Below are 20637 nucleotides of genomic sequence, written 5' to 3'. Positions count from 1 at the left end.
CGGAGCCGGCCGGTTCTTCCCGCCTCCTTCTCCACCTCTTCCTTCCCCTCCCATCCAAGTTTCAGGTGAATGGGTCGCCGAAGGAGGAGGCGGCCATACCACACCTCCTCACCAGCGTTCACCTCCCCCTTCCTTCTTCCTTAGGCGGAGACAGAGCGACTCCGGGGAGAGCTGGCCAGAGCGCCGAGGTGCCCGTGCGGGAGCAGCAGGTGGGGATCCCGCAGCCGGGGCCGTGGACCTCCCGCAGCAATGCCTGGCGTTGTTGCGCATGCCCGGGGGCCGGGCTGTCGGGGAGGGGGGTGGATGGAGGAGGGGGGCTGGTTCCTAACCCGATCCCTGGCTGTGTGCTTGAGGTCCGCAGAGCGCCAGGTGCGACCGCCAGGTGAGCGCGCTCCTCAACTCCCACCGTCTTGGGTGGGCTGGGCGGGACTGCAGTGAGTAGGTGAGAGTTGGAGGCCGCGGGGGACCGCAGCAAGCGTGTCTGGTAGGGGAGGCGCGGGGGAAGGGCGCTCAGGCTAGTTTCGGTGGCGGTTTCGCCCCTGGGCTGGGACTTGCGGGAACCGGAGAGGTGCGGGGCCGCGCTGGGCTAACTTGAAGCTGCGTCCCAGGGCCACCAGGGCCACTTGGAGGCGCCCATCAGCTCCTTCGGCGGAAATGCTTTACTACGAGTGTGCCCAGGTGGCCCGGGCACCTTTGCTTTTAGAGGGGCAACAGGTTCGTGAACAGTGAGAACCCTGCGCTCTGCTCTCCCGGCTGCAGTTCTGCGGGTCCTCGGGGAGAGGAGCGCGGCGCCCAGCTCCTCCGGAGTCCTGCGCCCCGGAGCTGGAGCGAGAGGGGCGCTCGCTGGCCGGGGGGCTTAGATCCGGGGAGACCTCGTCGTTTCAGCCCCCCCCCCCCACGCCACCCCTTTGGGTATCTCGGGGAGAGAGGCTGGCCGGGTTGAACCCATGAAATACTGTATACCTAGAGTGACTGTGGGCACCGACGGACCATTTTGAATTTTGAGTCCACTTAGGGGGAGTTGGGTGAGCCCTCGTGGATTGAAGCTGGGGGGACGGGGTTTAATTTCGAGGGAAGCTGTACTTCGAGGGAATTTGCTCACGCTCGGATTCTCAGCCGTGACCGGAGGCCTCGGGGCGGTCCTCGCTCTGGCAGCGTGTCGTGCCTGGGGTGCTCCTGGGCGCGGCCGGGCGCGCGAACCCCGAACCTGCCCCGGCCGGGCAGCCGGGTTTTGAGACCTGGAAGGACAGCAGACATGTTGCCTTTGTCGGAGGAAGTGTGCAGGGGGGAAATGTGGGTCGAGGGGCCAAAATGGCCTCTGCACCTTGGGGCTGGAAGAGCAACTCCGAGCCCCTTGTGTCCTGGGTGAGGCGCTTGAGCCGGAGGAGAAGCCGCGGCATCCATCCTCAGGCCTGCCCTGGGGCTGGCTGGGCAAACTGCCCACTTGGGAAAGGACCTGGGGCGAGGAGGAGGCAGCCTTACAGGTTAGTGAGCGGCCCTCCGCACAACGGGTGTATTATTGGAATCCCCGGAAAAGGGAAAAGAGAAACCCTTACCATTAAGGCACTGCGGGCAATTCTTGCTGTGATTGAAACTAGTTCTTTCTAGATGAGGTAGATTTCTCAAACTACTCATTCCCAACGATAACAGTTTCTTTTGCCTTGTATCTTTATTTTCTCTGATTTTTTAAAAACAGACATTTTAAATGGTGGATCCACAGTAATGGATATGTCCTCAGACAATTTTGTGGGGTTTTTTTTTTTGTAGTTGTGCATTTATTTAGTTATTAGCTGCCTCCTTTGTTAGGTGATGGAGAGGACAATAGTGAGATTTAGACAACTTCCAGGCGATTTAGGGGAATGATGGGCAATTCCTTCTGTGTTGGGGGCTCTCTTCTAAAAGTGTTTGTACATTATATCATTTAGTCAACCACTCTAAAAGGCAGACCTTATTAAAACTCTTTTAAAAGTGAGTAAACACCTTTAAACCTAGTTACCTTCCTAGACTTGAATGTCATATGAATCAGCTGGGGATCTTATTAAAATACAGATTCTGATGAATAGGTCAGAGGTGGGGCCTGGAATTCCGCATTTTTAACAGGCTCCCAGGTGATACCCACATGGTTATGTATTTCACTCTTATGTCTCTTCCCCTAAGACTATATGCTCTTAATTATGTTTGTTGAACTTAAAGGATTGTATTTACTGGGCGTTAGGAGTGAAGAACTTGAGGATGGTCAGTGCTGGATTGAAACCCCACCTGTAATGTGGACTATTGGTTTTTATAAGTCATATATTGGTAGATTATACTTTTTACCAGGGATAAGGAATGATTGTGATGCTCAAAACAGACATCTAAGTGCTTGTGAAGCTGACATTTCAAGTGGGGTGGAGATGGTGGCAGTGAAAAAAAAAAGAAAAGAAATACTAATAGTTTTAGTTTGGGGGGAAACTTGCTCTGAAAGTAAAACATGTCGTGGATGGAGTGTGTGACTGGGAAGACATCTCTGAGGAGGTGATGTTTGAGCTGAGACCTGAACCACAGGCACCTGCCATGTAAAGATCTGAGTGTACTTAGGAAACTCACAAGATCAGGGCCTTCCTTGGATTGCTGCTTTTATTCTAGACAATGATTCTCAAAATATATGGTGTGCTTAAAATTAATCTGGAGAGCTTATTAAAAAAACAGTTTCTGACACAGAGCTCATCTATTTCAAAATCTGCCGAATTTCAGAATTTTAGGCAGTTTGCTAATGATGTGCCTATAATCTAAATAGAAGCATTTCATATCAGGGTCACTTAAAAAACTTCTTAAAAGCAAATGAACTATTGCTACCTGTGATTGAAGAGGAACAGTCTGCCTTACATATAATAAAGTTTATTTTTTTACTCTTTTGACAGTTGGCTTTAAAGAATAATTTTGGGCCATAGTATTTTCAGACTTCTAAGTTTCAACTTAGCTTTTTTGTTTTTAATTAAGACAGCTTTTGATCACTGAGCATTTTCAAGGGGAAAAATTTTGTTGTGAGTTAACATGAGCTGGCTTTCAGCTTAACATATCAGTAAGTGTTTGCTACTGTTTGCCCCTGACTCTTACTTAGCTGTTCGATCTGTGTCCCTTCACTGTCGTGACTTGCTGTGCTGGGCCTCGGACAACAGCTTGTCGTGTCTTGGCTCTCTTTCTCCTTTGGCTGTGGCCTTAAAGCACAGCCACAGACTGTCTTAAAGGAGACCTTTTAAGTCCTTCTGTCCAGTCTCCCCAAAATATCAAACAACTTAAGTTTTGCATAATTGGCATGAGATGGAATTGTTAGTTGTTGTTTTTGGAGGGTGAGGGAGATTTCTCCTAACGTTGAGAGGAATCTGCAGTATTTTTTAGTTTTTTCAAAGAACCATTTCTAGGACTACAAAGACGTATTTGAAGCTCTTTACATATTTGAAGGTAGCCTTAGTGGTCCAGGCCAGACATCTCCTGTTTTTCCAGTCACCTGTGTTAAGGCATGATTTCTTAAGACCTTTACTAATTTTAGCCCTGGCTGGTGTGGCTCAGTGGATTGAGTGCCAGCCTGTGAACCAAAAGGTCGCTGGTTTGATTCCGTCAGGGCACATGCCTAGGATCGATGTATCTCTTACACTGATGTTTCTCTCCCTCTCTTTCTCCCTCCCTTCCCCTCTTTCTAAAAATAAATAAATATTTTTAAAAATCTTTAATAATTTTAGTCACCCTCCTGGAGAGGCACTTAGTCGGAGCACGATGCACACATTTTAAGGTCATGCAGAGGTTTGCTTCTTTTTAATAACTGTGTCATTCCTAGACCCACGCACTACCTCTGTGCATACTGCCTGAGTTTGCAGTAGTACGTTAGCTTTTGTTGAAATTCTCACCAAGGTAATGCACTTAAAAATGGAAAGTTATTGGCCCTGGCCGGGTAGCTTGTTGTTTAGAACATCGTCCTGACACACCATGGTTGTGGGTTTGATTCCTGGTCAGGACACATACAAGAAGCAACCAATGAGCTCACAAGTAAGTGGGGCAACAAGTTAATGTTTCTCTCCCCCCAATCAATTTTTAAAAAGTTATTTTAAAAATGGAGTTATTAAGCCAGATCTCCCTATCCAGTACTTACTCTATTAATTTCTTAAAATTGAGTTTACATTTTTTTAATTGATTTATCCATACCACCAGTATTTGAAAATGTATAGAGTATACCTAATTGCCTAAACACTGAAATTTCTCACCTTCAGGACAGCCACCTTGAAGTGAATAATACGTTTTCTTATCTTTTTTAATTCATGTTTTACTTAGTTCTCCCAGCTGAGAAGTCCGTATTATTTCCCATTTGACAGAGGATGGTAGTGAGGCTCAGAGATGAGGAATTTGTGTAAGGTCATGAGCTTTTACAACCACTTCGTTTGTTTCAGCTGATCACTCTGGTCTTACAGAGAGCCTGACTGGTGTTGATATCCCTGCAGCTAGTGGGTTTGCCAGCTGCACACCTGGATTAGCTTGTTGCATCCACTTTGTGTGTAGTCACCAGTAGAAACCTCCCTCCAGGTGGACATAAATGGTCCATTCTTTCATCCTAATTAGGTTTCATTATTCAGCCCCTTAGAAAGCTGCGTAATGACACTGTGTACACAGCAAGGATGTGCTCAAGATTCTTGGGATTCTGTCTGCACTTCCTTCGCCTACCAGTCTGGTAACCCCCAGAAAGGAAGTTGGTGTGGCATGGCGTGTTCTTAATTAGCTTCCTAAAATTACTTGCTTCACAATTTAAAATCTTTGCTATTAGGGAAGACAGGACACCTAAACTCTGAATCTAGGAAATAGCAGTTTGGGAAGGGGTTTTGTCTGGATTTTTGACAAAACTGAAACTATAGCCTGGGGCTGGATTCATTTAGAATTTTCAGAAATCATCACTGAGCCTGGAATTTTTGGCATAGTTTTGAATGAATGAGTCATAGGTATAGAAAGAATGAGAATCCTCCTCTCGAGTCAGTTTGTCAGTATGTGACATGCTGCTTTAGAAGTAGTGTCCTGCCGTTATGTCTAAATTCAGCTTTTCTTAATATTTTTCTGAACGTCAAGTAGGGAGACATTTAATCTGGACTTTTACTCGTATAGCACCATCATATTTTGGCCTGAAGCGCTCATTTATATGTGTGTTTGGATGCTAGTTACAGGACTGTGTACACAGGTTTTGTGGACTTTCTGTATGTTACAGTTCAATAAAGTGGCTCTTAGAAATAAAAGAATGTTGCCCTAGCTGGTATAGCTCAGTGGATTGAGTGTGGTCCTGCAAACCAAAGGGTCACTGATCCGATTCCCAGTCCGGGGCACATGCCTGGGTTGCAGGCCAAGTCCCCAGTAGTGGGTACATGAGAGGCAACCACACATTGATGTTTCTCTCCTTCTCTTTCTCTTTCCTGCTGTCTAAAAAATAAATAAAAATTAAAAAAAGAATGTAGAAAAGTCTTCCTACGATGTGTTCAGAAAAATTATGCTAATTGTATTGATGTCACTAACATTCAGTATATTTCCACCTTTGAGGTTTTACTTGATAAAAATTTAGGCAGTATTTTATTCTAAGACATTTGGAATTGGCTGTCCTTAAGGATGTGAAGGATAGCTGCTATTGATTTTAAAGAACAAAGTTTAAAGAGCTTGAATTGATACACTGTTCCTAATATAGTGATGTAAGATTGTGTATACTCTATTTGAGAAGGAAAAAAATATTAGACAGTCTAATAGTATACCCAGATAATAGATCTTGCTCAAGTGGCCTTTCTCCCTCCTTCCTTCCCTTCCGCATCCTCTTTCAGTCTTTGCTCATCCCGATACCACTTTATCGCAAAGTTCAGCCCTAAGTTTATGCCTGTGCCAGAGCTGCTTTCTTTGGGTGTGACCTTCAGGAGAGCTGTGTCTCACACTGAACTTCCACAGGTTCCCATGGTATAGTGGAGGCACTTAATAAATACTTGCTGATTGAGTGAAGTTGGAACAAGTTGAGGACTTTTAGAACAAAATCATTCCGCTTTTCCCTTAGAGAAGAGGACTCTTTAATGCAATGTGTCTTTAATGTCCCCCCACCCCCATAATTTGTAAAAACTATGCCCAGTTTTGATCACTTAGAAAAGCAGAAGGGGAAAATGTCCACAGTCCCACCATTCAGAGCTGTACCTTGTAATCGTTATATTGAGAAAAGCATATTTTTTAAAAAAAATTTTATTTATTTTTAGAGAGGGAAGGCGGGGAGAGAGACAGAGACAGAGAGAGAGACAGAGACATCAATGTGCGGTTGCTGGGGGCCGTGGCCTGCAACCCAGGCATGTGCCCTGACTGGGAATCGAACCTGCAATGCTTTGATTTGCAGCCCGCGCTCAATCCACTGAGCTACACCAGCCAGGGAGAAAAGCATACTTTTAAGCCAGATTATGCTTTAATATTGAGGGGCTAATATGTGCTAGACTCTGCTATCTCTGCAATTTCATATGCATTCTCATTTTATGTGAACTTTCCAAAGTAATGTGAAACAACATATTTAGAAAATTTTCTTATGCCCATCTTCCTTATTTTTTGAAGGGACTTTAAAAAAATAAATACCATTTTTAAAAATCACTACAATGTAGGATTTCAAGTTTAAACAATATTTGTCCGCTGGTGATGTGCAGAGCATGGTGCTAGGTGCTGTGGGGACTGCCAGGCTCAGTGATTGCTGTGCTCAGTGACTTCCTGGGCTGAAGGAATTAATGGTCCAATGTGTAAAAAAAGCCGTGGGAAAGATGAGAGAAGTAAACATGGTGTGAAAGGTTACTTGGGATTGGTAGCATTCGTTTTCTTAGTGATGCAAGGAAACTGTGAGCTCAGAGTAATGTCATTACCCTACTTATGTTGCCTAGATTGGCTTATCTTGGGAGCTTCAGGACTTTGCTCATCTTGAAGATCAGGTGACCACTGACCATGTCATCGAGGCCTTTTGAAAGTCCACCTCCATATAGACCTGATGAATTGTAAGTAAATAATTCTTCAGTTTTTTAAAAAGTCTGTTACATGTAAAAAATATGTACCTAGCATTGTTGAAACTTTGTTTCTACAATGTTGAAATCTGTTGTTTGTTTTGCTTTTAAAAGTAAAATATGTGTATTCAGTGAAAAATGAATTTCCCTTTTACCCATAATTTCCAGGATGACAGTTTTTCTATGCAGAGGCAACTATTGTTACCTGTTAGTAATATTTGCTTCAGTATAATCTAGGCTTATATTTGTGTGTATATTTATTCCTTTTTGTTTTTCACAATTGGTAGGAAGCTTTCATATTAGTGCCTTTATTTTTTTTTAAGATTTCATTTATTTATTTTTAGAGAGAGGGAAAGGGAGGGAGAGAAGGAGAGAAACATCAATGTGTAGTTGGCTATCATGCATGCCCCCAACTGGAGACCTGGCCCTCAACCCAGTCATGTGCCCTGACTGGGAATCGAACCTGCAACCTTTCAGTTCTCAGACCATCATTCAATCCACTGAGCCACACCAGCCAGGGCCATATTAGTGCCTTGTTTAAATGGCCATTGGCAACATAATGATTTTATAAATAATGCTTTTATTGAGATATAATTCACATACCATACAGCTCACCTATTTCAGTGATTTTAACATAGTCACAGAGTTGTGGCAGTATCACCACAATTTTAGAACATTTTATGACTCTCTTCCCAAAGAAACCCCTACCCATTAGCAGTCATTCCCCCATTTCCCCCCATGCATAGCAACCAGCAGTCTACTTTCTGTTCTCAGTTTGTCCATCCTGGACATTTCCTATAACTGGAATCATATAGTATGTGGTCTTTTGTGATTGACTTCTTTTACTTTGCATGATGTGTACTGCATTGTCAATTTTAAGAGTGATTCCTGCCATTATGTAAAACAAGAAGCAACATTGAGGGTTCTTGGCATCCCTAGATATTTGGGTTTAACAGTGGACTCTTCAATGTTAAATTTGTTACCAAGCATTGCTTGGGGTTGCCTCCTTTAAGTAGTTTGTAGCGTTAACCCTTTGATAATTGTAGTTGGGATAGTCTCTTGAATAATAATTTGAACATTGGACACAGTTGTTTATGGCAATGTGGTTGTCAAAAATGTTAGAGAATATAGCCCTGGCTGGTGTGGCTCAGTGGATTGAGTGCCAGCCTGCAAACCACAGGGTCGTTGGTTCGATTCCCAGTCAGAGCACCTTTCTGGGTTGTGCGCCAAGTTGTCAGATGGGGGTGTGCAAGAGGCAGCCACACATTGATGTTTCTCTCCCTCTCTTTCTCCCTCCCTTCCCCTCTGTTTAAAAATAAATAAATAAATAAAACCTTTAAAAACAAGAATTATCTTTAAAAAATGTAAGAATATAGTTATGGAGTAGTGTTGCATTACCTGATGTTTATTTTGTGTTGCTTTTATAAATGATGGTGAAATGTAATATACAAGTAGAAAAGGGCAGAGACGTATGTGTGAGTTGATGAGTAAAGACAAAGCAGAATTGTCACTTCAGTCAAGAAAGAAACAACACCTCAGAGTCCCACTCTGACTCAGGGTCAGGTTGGTGCCATAGAGACATAATGTGATCCATGCATCTAATTTTGTGTATTCCTAAATGCATATTGAGAACAAAAGAAATTAACTTTAATAATGTATTTCACTTAATATATCCAAAATGTTATTGTTTCAACTCATGATTGATATAAAGACTGATTCAGGGGATAGTTTACTTTTTTTTAAGACTTTGTATTTTAGAGCAGTTTTACATTCATAGCAAAACTGAGAGGAACTGAGATTTTCCGCAGTCCCGCTGCCCACACATTATCCCTCATTATCCACATCCCCCGCCAGAGTGGGACACTTGTTGTGATTGGTGGTGAGCCTGCGTTGACACATCAGTGTCAGCCAGAGTACATAGTTAATATTAGGGTTCTCTCTTGCTGGTCTGACATTTTTTTTTCATAACTGTGAACCCTATACAGGTAAAAGCACGTCTCAGTTTGGACTAGCCACACTTCAAGGGCCAGTAAACCCGTGTGGCTAGTGGCTGCCATGTTGGCATAGCTCTGTAGCATTTCATCATAGGATGTATCACAGTTACCCATTAAATTGGGTCCCTGGACCAGTTCCAGTGTAGGGCGTTCCCCACACACCAACAAACAATTCTCAGACACCAACAGGGTGTTCAAGAAGTCAACTCTCTGACACTTTCTACCCAGAGATAGCCTCAGACCCTGCAGTTGATGGTTCAGTCCTGCAAGACTGCCCCAGGCGCTCTGTGCTTCAGACCAACTGGCTACAGACTGGAGGTTCCAATTTAGAAAGCCAGTTTGTTCCCTACACCTCTGACTATGAATCAGAGGTTCCCACAACTCTCTCCTTGGGTTCAATTAATTTGCTAGGACAGCTCACAGGACTCAGAGCAACATATTACTTACTAGGTCACTGGTTTATCGTAAAGGACATAACTCAGCAACAGCCAGTGAAAGAGATACCTTGGGCAAGGTATGTGGGAAGGGCTTCTGTGCCCTCTCCAGGTGCACCACTCTTCCTGAATTTCTACATGTTCACCAACCTGGAAGCTCTCTGAAGCTCATCTTTGTTACACAGTCTTGATCAATTAAGTCATTGGCCTTTGGCAATTGATTCAACCTGTAGCCTCTCTCTACTACCTGGAGGTGGTGTGAGTGGTTGGGTGGAGCATGAAGGGTAGGGGTTAAGACTGAAAGTTCCTGCCCTGGCTGGTGTGGCTCAGTGGGTTGCATGCTGTCCTGGGAACTGAGAGGTCACCGGTTCTATTCCTAGTTAGGGTACGTCCCTGGGTTGTGGGCCAGGTCCCCAGTTGGGGATGTGTGAGAGGCAACCAACCTACTGATGTATCTCTCGCACATTGATGTTTCTCTCCCTCTCTCGAAAAAATAGAGAAATAAAATGATTAAAAAAAATAATAGCCGTGGCATGGCTCAGTGGGTTGAGTGCCAGTCTGTGAACCAAAGGGTCTCTGGTTCCATTCCCAGTCAGGGCACATGCCTGGGTTGCAGGCCAGGTTCCCGGTAGGGAGTGCATGAGAGGCAACACACACTGATGTTTGTCTCCCACTCTCCTTCCTTTCCCCTCTGTCTAAAAATGAATAAATAAAATCTTTAAAAATAATAATAATAAGGTACGGTAATACCTATTTTAAAAAAAAAGACTTGAAAATTCCAACCTTCTCCTACCTACCCTTAGTGCTTTCTACTGGCCACCTTATTAACAAAACAAAAGATACCTTTTCCACTCTCAGTATGTAGGAAATTCCAAGAGTTCCTGGAGCAGTGAGCCAGGAATTGTGGAAGACCAAATGTATATGAGAAAAATGTATTTCGTCAACTGAATGGGTGACCAAATACATATTCCTTATAAATCACAATAGTGCACCCGTTCCACTTTAGACAGGCGTTTGGCCTGTTTCCAGTGTGGGGTTATCATAAGCAGTGCTTCTTTGAACATTATGCTGTTAATGGGAGTAAGTGGATACAATCATTTTGGAAAACAGTTTGACATTGTCTAGTAGAGCTGAAGCTAAAAAAAAAAATTGACCCAGAAATTCTACTCCTGGGTACATACCTTAGAAGAATAAGTGCTTGTGAGCGCCAGGATACAAGATGTTCAAGATACTCAGAACCGCAGTGTCTGTGGCGGCCCCAGCTGGAGACAACCCACATATCTGAGTGCAGTGGATGATGGGGCTTTCCAAGTTGATGTTGTCAAGGTCTCCGCTGCCTTTTCCTTCTCATACATTCAGGTAGCTTTTTGAAGCATTTATAGTAGTAAGATGTCTTGCCTTGGGGTGAGGAAGGTGAACTGTGGAAATAATGGCAAAAACAAAAGGGGTTGAGGTCAGTTTGCCAACTGAATTTTGCCTCCCCAAGGCATGCAGTTCTTAAATTCAGTGTATCCACACATCAGTGTGCCTTTTACAAATGTGCTTATGATAAAAATACTGGAGTTTTTGAGAGAGCTTTATAAGGGAGAATCAAGATCCAGTTAGGCATTGATCTCATGAGCCCTCATTACATATTTGATTTACTTTGTAACTCTTATCATAACTAATTATAGACCATGTGAGGAGTAATGTCTTACCACCCTGATAGAGACTCGACTCCGTGAGGAGCCTGGACCGAGACCATTCTGTTCATTGTTGTATCCCCAGTACTGGGCACCACCCCAGCCTGGCAGCTCCAGTAAATAGCTGTAAAATGAGTAAATGAACGAATGTGCCTTCTTAGGTAGGGGAGTGAGGCTACCAGGAATCACATGTATTCATTGGTGGGTCACGGTAGGTGTCTTATCTGAATGCACTGGTCTCAAGTCACGCAGGCAAATGGGCTGTCACTGTTATTTGAAGCTTCAGGGGTTCCATCTGCAGGCACTGTGATTAAACTGATACGGAGTGTCCCACCTGGGTATTTTACACGTTCCCCATGTGTAGCAGGATTTGAGAACTTCTGTTCCACACGTAGAAACTGGAGCAGTTGTTCTCAGTCTATGGTTCCCAGATTGGTTCCCAGTCTCTCAGCATCATCTGGAAACTGGTCCTACCCCACACCTGCGGAATCAGCAGCTTTGGGGGTGGAGGCCAGCAGTCTGCATTTTAACAGGCCATGCAGGGGATTCTGATGCACAGATATCTTTGTGGCTCAGATGGTGCCTGGGCCCATGCGGGCTGCTCTGACAAAGGACTGTAGACTGGGTACCTTATGAACAATGGAAATTTATTTCTCTCAGTTTTGGAGGCTGGAAGTCTGAGATAGGGTGTCAACATTATCAGGTCATGGTGAAAGCCCGCTTCCAAGTTGTAGACTGCCAACTTCTAGTTGAGTCCTCACGTGGTGGAAGAGGCGAGAGAGCTCTCTGGGGCCTGGTTAATAAGGACATTATTCCCATTCATGTGGGCTCGACCTCATGACCGAATTACCTCCCAAAGGCCCCACCTCCTAATACCATCACACTGGGTCTTAGGATGTTGACATTTGAATTTTGGTGGGGGATGTAAATTGCCCCATTGCAGTGGGGCAGTTACTAACAATAGTTTTTTGGCCAGTGGTTTGTTTACATTAATTCCAAGTACTTTATACGTTCTTTCTGGTTACCTCCAAAAAGTGCTAATTTGAAATTGTTTTCATGTGCATTTCAGCAAACCCAGTCATTATGCACCAAGCAATGACATGTATGGCGGAGATATGAATGTCCGACCGATGCTTTCTCACACAGCATATTCTTTCTACCCAGAAGATGAAATTCTTCACTACTACAAGTGGACCTCCCCTCCAGGAGTGATTCGGATTCTGTCTATGCTGATTATCGTGATGTGCATTGCCATATTTGCCTGTGTCGCCTCTACACTTGCCTGGGACAGAGGTTATGGAAACAACATACTAGGGGGTGGTATAGGCTACCCTTATGGAGCAGGCAGCTTCGGAGGCTATGGAAATGGCTATGGTTATGGCTATGGTTATGGCTACGGAGCAGGTTACACAGATCCAAGAGCCGCAAAGGGCTTCCTGCTGTCTATGGCTGCCTTTTGTTTCATTGCTGCACTGGTGATATTTGTCACCAGTGTTATAAGATCTGAAATATCTAGAACAAGAAGATATTACCTGACTGTGATAATAGTGAGTGCTATCCTGGGCTTCATGTTGTTTATTGCCACAATCGTCTACATAATGGGCGTCAATCCAACTGCCCAGGCCTCTGGGTCCGTGTATGGCTCACAAATTATTGCCCTCTGCAACCAGTTTTACACGCCCGCAGCTTCCGGACTCTACGTGGATCAATATTTGTATCACTACTGTGTGGTGGACCCCCAGGAGGTATGGATAATTTTGTTTTTTTCACACCCCTTCTCTCCTTGGGTCAGAGGCTGTCAGTTGGGAGACTTAATACAGTCGCTTAGGGAACTTTTAAAAAATATCATTGCCAAGACCCCACTTCTATTTAAATCAGAATCTGGGAGAGGTGCTAAATGTCATTATTGAGATATAATTAATATGCCACATAATTCATTCACTTAGAGTACAGTCATTGGCTTTTAGTCTGTTCAAAGAGTTGTGCAAACAATCAATTTTAGAAAATCTTCACTATTCTCCAAAGAACATTCATAAATCCGTTCCCAGTAGCAATCACCCCCCGTTTCCCAACTCTCCTCAGACCTGTTCTGTCAATTTGCCTGTTTTGGGTATTTCATATACATGGAATCAGACAGTATTTATGCAGTCTTTTATGACTGGCTTCTTTCATTTAGCATGATGTTTTTGAGGTTCATCCATGTTGTAGCAGGTACCAGTACTTCATTCCTTTTTATTGCTGAATAATACTCCACTAGATGGATATCCCAAATTTTATTTATTCATTCATCAGTTGATGGACATATGGACTATTTCCATATTGGCTGTTAGGAGTATTGCTCTGGGCCCTGGCTGGCATAGCTCAGTGGATTGAGCACGGGCTGTGAACCAAAGTGTCACAGGTTTGATTCCCAGTCAGGGTACATGCCTGGGTTGCAGGCCATGACCCCCAGCAACCGCACATTGATGTTTCTCTCTCTCTTTCTCCCTCCCTTCCCTCTCTAAATATATATATTGCTCTGAACATTTGTGTGTAAGTTTTTGTGTGAACCTGTTTACCTAATGGCTATTTCTTTTGAGTTGAGTATATACTCAAAGGGGTGGAATTGCAGGGTCTGATGATGACTCTGTGCTTAATCTTTTGAGGAACTGCCAAACTTTTTTCCAAAGTGGTTACACTACTTTACGTTTACTGGAAATATATGGGATTCCAATTTTTGTGCATCGTCACCAACATTGTTTTTGTCCCTCCGATTGTCACCATGCTAATGGGTGGGAAGTGGTGCCTCGGTCTGGGTTTGGTTTGCATTTCCTGCACACCCAATGATGCTGAGCTGGTTTTCTTTGGGCATGTGTCTTCTTTGAAGAAATGGCTGTTTAGAGGCTTTGTCCATTTTTTAATGGGCTGCGTTTATTTTTATTATTGAGTTGTAAGAATTCTTTTTATAGCTGGATGCAAGTCCCTTATAGGTACATGAATTGCAGGTATTTTCTCTCATTTTGTCATTCTCATGTCACTTTCTGTATGTTCTTTGCACAAAAGCTTTTAACTTTGATTTGATTTGAGTTTTCTCTTGCTTGAGCTTTCGGTGTCATATCTAAGAACACTTTACCTAACTCAAAGTCACAAAGATTTACTGCTGTGTTTTTTTCTAAGACATATATTTTTTAAACCCTCACCCTAGGACATGCTGATTGATTTTAGAGAGAGGGGAAAGCAGAGAGAGGAGGCGAGAGGAACATTTCCCACCCCGCCATTGCAGATGGAACCCACAGCCTAAGCTTGTGCCGTAACCAGGGATGGAACCCACGACCTTTCTGTTTACCAGACAATGCTCTAACCAACTGAGCCACACTGACTAGGCTTCTTCTAAGACTTTTAATTTTAGCTCTGTCAGTTAGGTCTGTGACCTATTTTGAGGTTATTTGCAGCATGGTATAAGGAAGGAGTCTAACCTTTATGTGTAGATATCCAGTTACTTTGGAATTCTTTTTTGAAAGGACTATTTCACCATTAACTTGTTCATGCCCTACTCAAAAACAAACAATACATTTCAGGATTTATTTTGAAACTCAATTTTATTCCATCAACCTATATTTCTGTCCTTATGCTAGTACCTCACTGTCTTGATTATTGTAGCTTTACAGTATGTTTTGAAATCGGGAAGTAGGAGTCCTCCAACTTTGTTCTATTTCAAGTTTGTTTGGCTAGATTGTGAGTCCCTTGCGTTTGGGTGTGAATTTTGGGATCAGCTTGTGAATTTCTGCAAAACAAACAAAACCCAGCTAGGATTTTGCATTGAATCTGCAGATCAGTTTGGAGAGTATTGTCATTTTTACATCAAGTCTGCTGATACATACAATGTCTCCATTCACTTCAGTCAACTTTAACTACTTTCAACAGTGTTTTGTAACTTTTTTTAGAGTATAAGTCAGTATTTTTAAAAGCTACCCACGTGATTCAAATGTTCAGGTGGGGTAAAGAACCCTGCCTTCATCAACCATGAGTCACCCCCTAGTTATATTAAGAAAATGTTTCTGGGTTACTAATTTTTTTGTCCTTGTGTTTTCTTTTTTTCTTCTCACACTGACTCAGGAATTCTCATTCTTTTACCTGAATGAGTCACTCTGTTTTGAACACTGCAATGGTTTCCCTGCAAATGTAGGTTTTCAGAATGTTTGTTGTTGACATTCAGATGTACTTATGGTAAACAGGGCAGAAGGTTGGTACTTTGGTCTTACCACACCCCCATCCTTTTTTAGCCCTGGGACCACCCCAAACCCGTGTTCATGGGAAAAGGCTGTCATTTTTGGATAGATAGCTGCCTTGAGAGCCACCTGTTACCCATTAGCAGGTATCTGGAGCAGAGTGCAGGTGCCTACCTGACTCCCAAGTGCCTCGGGGCCAGTGCACCACCTAGCACACCTGCCAGGCTCCGGGAGGACTCCCGGGCAGGGTTTCCTTGCCACATAGCCCTTTCTAGCAAGTGCATGAAAGACTCCAAAAACAAACCCTCCAGACTAAATGAATTATTAGTCCATTTTCTCTTAATTTATAGCTTGGTTATAGCATGTCTGCATAATATGGTAAGACACCCTCTGTTAAATATGGCACCTTGGTGCTCAAGGTTTGGAATAGTTCTCCAAAAAATTCTGAAATGGGTTGATGGCAGTACCTCATGTTGATTAACCACGTTCTGAGGATTGAATTAAGGTGTGTGTGTGTGTGTGTGTGTGTGTGTGTGTGTGTCTGTCTTTTGCTAGCTTTAGCCCAACGGGTATGGACTAGGTTTTATATTTCTAAAACATAACATTTGTATCAGTTTTATATTGATTAAGCCACAGATATTTAGTAGGGTGTTTGTAGCGGGTGGATTAGGTACTTGTACAAGGTGCAGTGGGATAAAGTAAGCAATTAAAATCTAATTATGTCAATATCTTTCATCTCTTTTTAGGCCATTGCCATTGTACTAGGGTTCATGGTTATTGTGGCTTTTGCTTTAATAATTTTCTTTGCTGTGAAAACTCGAAGGAAGATGGACCAGTATGACAAGTCGAATATTTTGTGGGACAAGGAACGTGTTTATGATGAGCAGCCCCCCAACGTTGAAGAGTGGGTAAGTATTTAAAAACCAATCAGCCAGCATCCAACGTTTTATTAAACCCCTGGGTTTCTGTGTCTAAACTTGACTTTCAGTGCTCTGTGAAGCTTTGTTCTTAGAATTGTTGTGTGTTGCAAAGTCGCAGCCTCAGACTTTACTCAGACCTGAGGAAGGAAGGTGGGATAAGTGGAAATTATGTTACTACAAGGTAAAAATCAGATTTCCATTTCCAAGAAGTGGATGTAGGAACTGAAAAGAGGTTACTTCTAAAGGAATCATGTAGAAAGAGCGTGGCCTTTACAAAACTAACTGCACCCCTCCCCCACCCAAGCCCCTTTTATTTTCCTGCCTATCCTTTGGAGGGAAACACTATTACTCAAGGTGCTGTCTTGGGTCAAGATTGCCAAAGGGTGTTTTTAGAGTGTTAGCAGGTAGCAGACCTTTAAACTTTCGACATGGAGAACAGCCTGGTGAATCACCGTGTCTACCTTTGCACTAATATTTACCTATGAAATACCTTTAGTGGGGCAGAGAAAGATTAGGATACTTTCCTTTTCTGTCTATACTATTAATCCTGCCTGTGGTAGCTTCCTATATGATGTGATTTGCTAAAAGCCCACAGAGCCTCTCTCTTCAAAAATATCTCCCCAATGCATGTTATTGATAGCCTAACCTGTCTTTAGAGATGTTTGGAGTAAGACTTTGTTTCTCAGAAATCCTCTGTTAAGAGGCTGTTGGGAGCAACCTCAGAAACTGCTATCATAGGTTTCTTTGAGCAGACTGATCTCTTCCATAAAGGTTAGTTGAGAATCCTGGATACTCGTTCCAGGGTAGAATGAAGTGGTGGGGGAGGAGGGCTAGTAGGAAGTAAGCAGAAAGGACTGGGTGGGTACTGCTGGTCACTGCAGGTCTGTGGTAAAAACATTGATCATCCCAAAGGCTCTTTCAGCTCTAGCATTGTACACATCTGGTATTTAATTCTAGAAATGTAGATGAAGTTTTTTTTTAATAGTTAGTTAAGGAGCAAAAATGCAGCAGTCTTGTGAAAGTCAGAAGGTGTGGTATGCATAGTGTGTGCCATGGAGATGATAGTGCCGTGTCCCTGCCCTCTCCTTGAAGCCTGCTGCTTCTTTGTTCTCCGCATTTTTTCCACCCATAAAGCGTGAAGGTGTTAGGGAATGTTTTCTTTTGACCTTGAGCTCCAGGCGAGGCCACCCGCAGACGGAATAGGACAGTCTGTTGTGAACTATGAAGTAAATGTTTCGTGGAGAGTTTCTGGGTGTGTTGGTTTTCACTGGCTGTTAGATTTGTTTACTTAAGGTTTCGAGAGCCTTAAAAAAAAAAACTGACTTAAGAGAGACTAGCCAGTAATAATAGAGTCCCGGTGAACTTTGGGCTGTCCCTGGATTTTACTCTCATGGAGGTTTAATCAGTTCTAGGCGCTTTTGATAATTGGGCAAAAGATAGTCATAGAAACTTAGGGAGGTGACGATGACAGAAGCTTAGAGGACTGAACTTTTACAGATGTGATGGCCAGACTAGGTTGTTGGACATGTACTCGGCAGGTTTACTGTAGTAGTAACTGTTTTGTCATACGAAACTTAAAGAATCATCTGTTGAAGGGTGCATATATGGTTTTGGGATACTAATGTTTTATGGGATACTTGCAAATTCCCTATTTCTTTTCCCTTTCCCCTTGTTTCGCCAACCGAAATGGCTGAGGAAGGGTAGTATATGAAATAGGCAACTTGGAGGTGTTTTAGCCACGGGCATGTTGCTTTTCCTTTCATTCCTCGCTCACCTGCCCATGTTTGTTTTGCTAAACTCGCAACTGGAGCCAGCGCTTCTGATCTTGGGAGAGCTCCTCCGTCTCCCAGTGAGTTCCTGCAGTTCCCCAGCCTTCTGTGTTTGTTGTTCAGAACCTGTGCATCCAGCCCTCTGTTGTCTCTTGGGAATAGGAATATTTGACATAGGTGTATATTTCAATGTGTTTTTTGGAGAGTCAAGTTCAGTGTCGTCCTACACTGCCACCATCTTGGACCTCCTCAGAAAACGGACAGTTTTCTATTTTCCTGTTTTTGAATCTTTTTTTTTTTAAAAGGTTTTATTTATTTATTTATTGTTAGAGAGAAGGGAAGGGAAGGAGAAAGAGAAGGGAAGGAGAGAGGGAAAGAAACATCATTGTGTGGTTGTGTCTCACGCACCCCCTACTGGGTACCTGGCCCACAACCCAGACATGTGCCCTGACTGGGAATCAAACCGGTGACCTACTGGTTTGCAGGCTGGCACTCAATCCACTGAGCTACACCAGCCAGGGCCTATCTTTGATTCTTTAGCACAATGGTTTCTCTGCCTTCCTAGGGACTTTTAGGTTTTCCCCCCTCTCTTTTCTGTATATCTTGTACTTTGTAAAATAAACAGACCATGTTTGCACACTGTTTGGGTGTTAACATGGTTCTTTGAAGTCACTCATATTTGTGCCAACATTTAGTTATATTTTTAATGCTTAAAAGCTCTTTTAATACATTTACAGATCTTTATTTTTTTTCTGTATGTCCTCAAACCCCAGATCTAATGGGTACTTTTTTTCTGAATTTAAATATAATCACTTGGCTCTGGAGCACACCACGCCTCTCTTCCCTCTCAGGCATGCATTTTTACTTTTCTCTCTTAAACTCTAAAGGACCCCCTGAGACTTGTAACTGGGGAGCAGTGGGCGGCGGCAGCTTGTCCTTGGCTCACCCCCCAAGTCTGTCCCCAAGGCCCCCTTTTCTCTGACTCTCCAGTGAGCTGACAGCAGCCCCACCCTGGCTCACTCCTTTCCTGTAATGTTTCTAGAGAGCCTGTGCAGCCCTGCGTAGACTCTCTCCTGTACTCCTAAGCCCGCCCTTTGTTTCACTGCCCCCAGCTTTAGTAAATATACTCTCAAAAAAACAACAACAACCATTCATTGATGAATGATGGGGATACGTTTTGAGAGATGCGCCACTAGGCAATTTCATCACTGTGAACATCGTAGAGCACACTTACACCAACCCGGGTAGTATAGCTTACTGTGCTTGCAGGCCCTACAGTATAACCTTCTACTCCTAAGCTACAAGCCTGCATAGCATGTTTCTGTATAAAACACAAAATTGTGTCAATTACAAGAGACTGTGCAATCAAGAGACACGGTGAATGCAAGATATATGAAGCTCCTACCTACATAACACAGCATTCTGTTTTATAGCAAAACTTTTTTATAAGTGGAAAGAGTACACTCTAGAACAAGGATAAAGAGTATAGGATAGTAAATAAATCATTAACACAGTTTTTTTTTATCATTATCAAATATTATGTACTGTACATAATTGCATGTGCTAAACTTTTACATAACTGGCACTGCAGTAATGCATTTTGCTACAATGTTATGAGCTACAAGTCAGTAGGTGGTAGAAAATTTTCAACTCCATTATAGTCTTAAGGGACCACTGTTGTATATGTGGTCCATCGTTGACTGAAATGTTATGTGGCACACGGCTGTGTGTGTGTGTTTGTTTATTTAGTTGGTGAACCTGATTGGTAACTAGAGAATCTGGAAAATATAGTAAAGTATAAATTTTTACTACCCTCAGTTACTATTTTACTGTATTTCCTTTAATCCTTTCCCCTGTTCTACTTCTTATTCTAAATCAGAAGTATGATTATATTCCCTATCAGTGTCAAATCCTACTTTTTAAAAAAATTTACTGATTCATTTAGAGAGAGTGAGAGAGAAACATCCATTCACTACCCCACCCACGCAAGCACTCAGTGGTGGCCTCCTGCACGTGCCCCAACTGGGGATCCAACCCACTGCCCTGGCACGTTTGGGATGATGCTCCAACCAACTGAGCTACCTGGCCAGGGCCAAATCCCGTCTTTTCTGATTTGACATTATATTGTAGGCTTTTTGTCATATCGTTAACTCTTCCTTAGAAACATTTTTGATACTGTTAAAATTTTATTGAAGTGTAATGTATATCTTTATACACAGAGTAAAGTGCATTAAGTACACTATTTAATTGTAAGTCTTGGTGACTTTTACATGTATAGGGCCATGTAACCATCACCCAGATCAAAATACGGAATGTTCAGTGTCTGAGGTTTCCTTGTGCCTTTTCTCAATGAGTGTCCCCTACAGAGTGGTAACACCCTTATTTCTATCAGACCCATCCGTTTTGCCTGTCCTTAAACTTCATGTATGTGGAATTACATGCTGTAGGCTTTGTGTCCACTCAACATAGTGTCTATGAGATTTCATTTACACTGTTGCATCTGTCATAACAATATTTGTGGACTTTGGGGGAAGATAAAAGCTTTCCTGACCATTCCTTTTTTAAAAGCCCATGGTCAGAATCACACTTATTTATTTATCTATTTATTCATTCA

At 43.0% G+C, this 20637-nt stretch overlaps 1 protein-coding gene across 3 annotated transcripts in view; it reads left to right on the top strand.

The window, feature by feature from the left end:
* Positions 1-77: 77 nt before the first annotated feature.
* The window catches only part of OCLN (occludin), a 49000-nt gene continuing 28440 nt past the window's right edge, over positions 78-20637 (top strand). Inside the window, exons 1-4 of one of the 3 annotated variants that reach the window (XM_045848118.1) lie at positions 78-209; positions 6900-7010; positions 12196-12871; positions 16081-16242. In XM_045848118.1, coding sequence (XP_045704074.1) covers positions 6961-7010; positions 12196-12871; positions 16081-16242 — 888 coding nt within the window. In that variant the 5' untranslated portion in view covers positions 78-209; positions 6900-6960. Of the gene's footprint in view, positions 210-244; positions 383-1340; positions 1485-6899; positions 7011-12195; positions 12872-16080; positions 16243-20637 lie in introns of those variants that run through there. The other 2 variants (XM_045848120.1, XM_045848121.1) reach the window with 2 other exon arrangements.

The sequence above is a fragment of the Phyllostomus hastatus genome, unplaced genomic scaffold (assembly GCF_019186645.2).
Source record: "Phyllostomus hastatus isolate PE091 unplaced genomic scaffold, TTU_PhHast_1.1 phas_contig_58, whole genome shotgun sequence".
Classification (NCBI taxonomy): Eukaryota; Metazoa; Chordata; class Mammalia; order Chiroptera; family Phyllostomidae; genus Phyllostomus; species Phyllostomus hastatus.
Note: the sequence above shows the minus strand (reverse complement) of the source record. Positions and strands in the feature narration are given on the sequence as shown.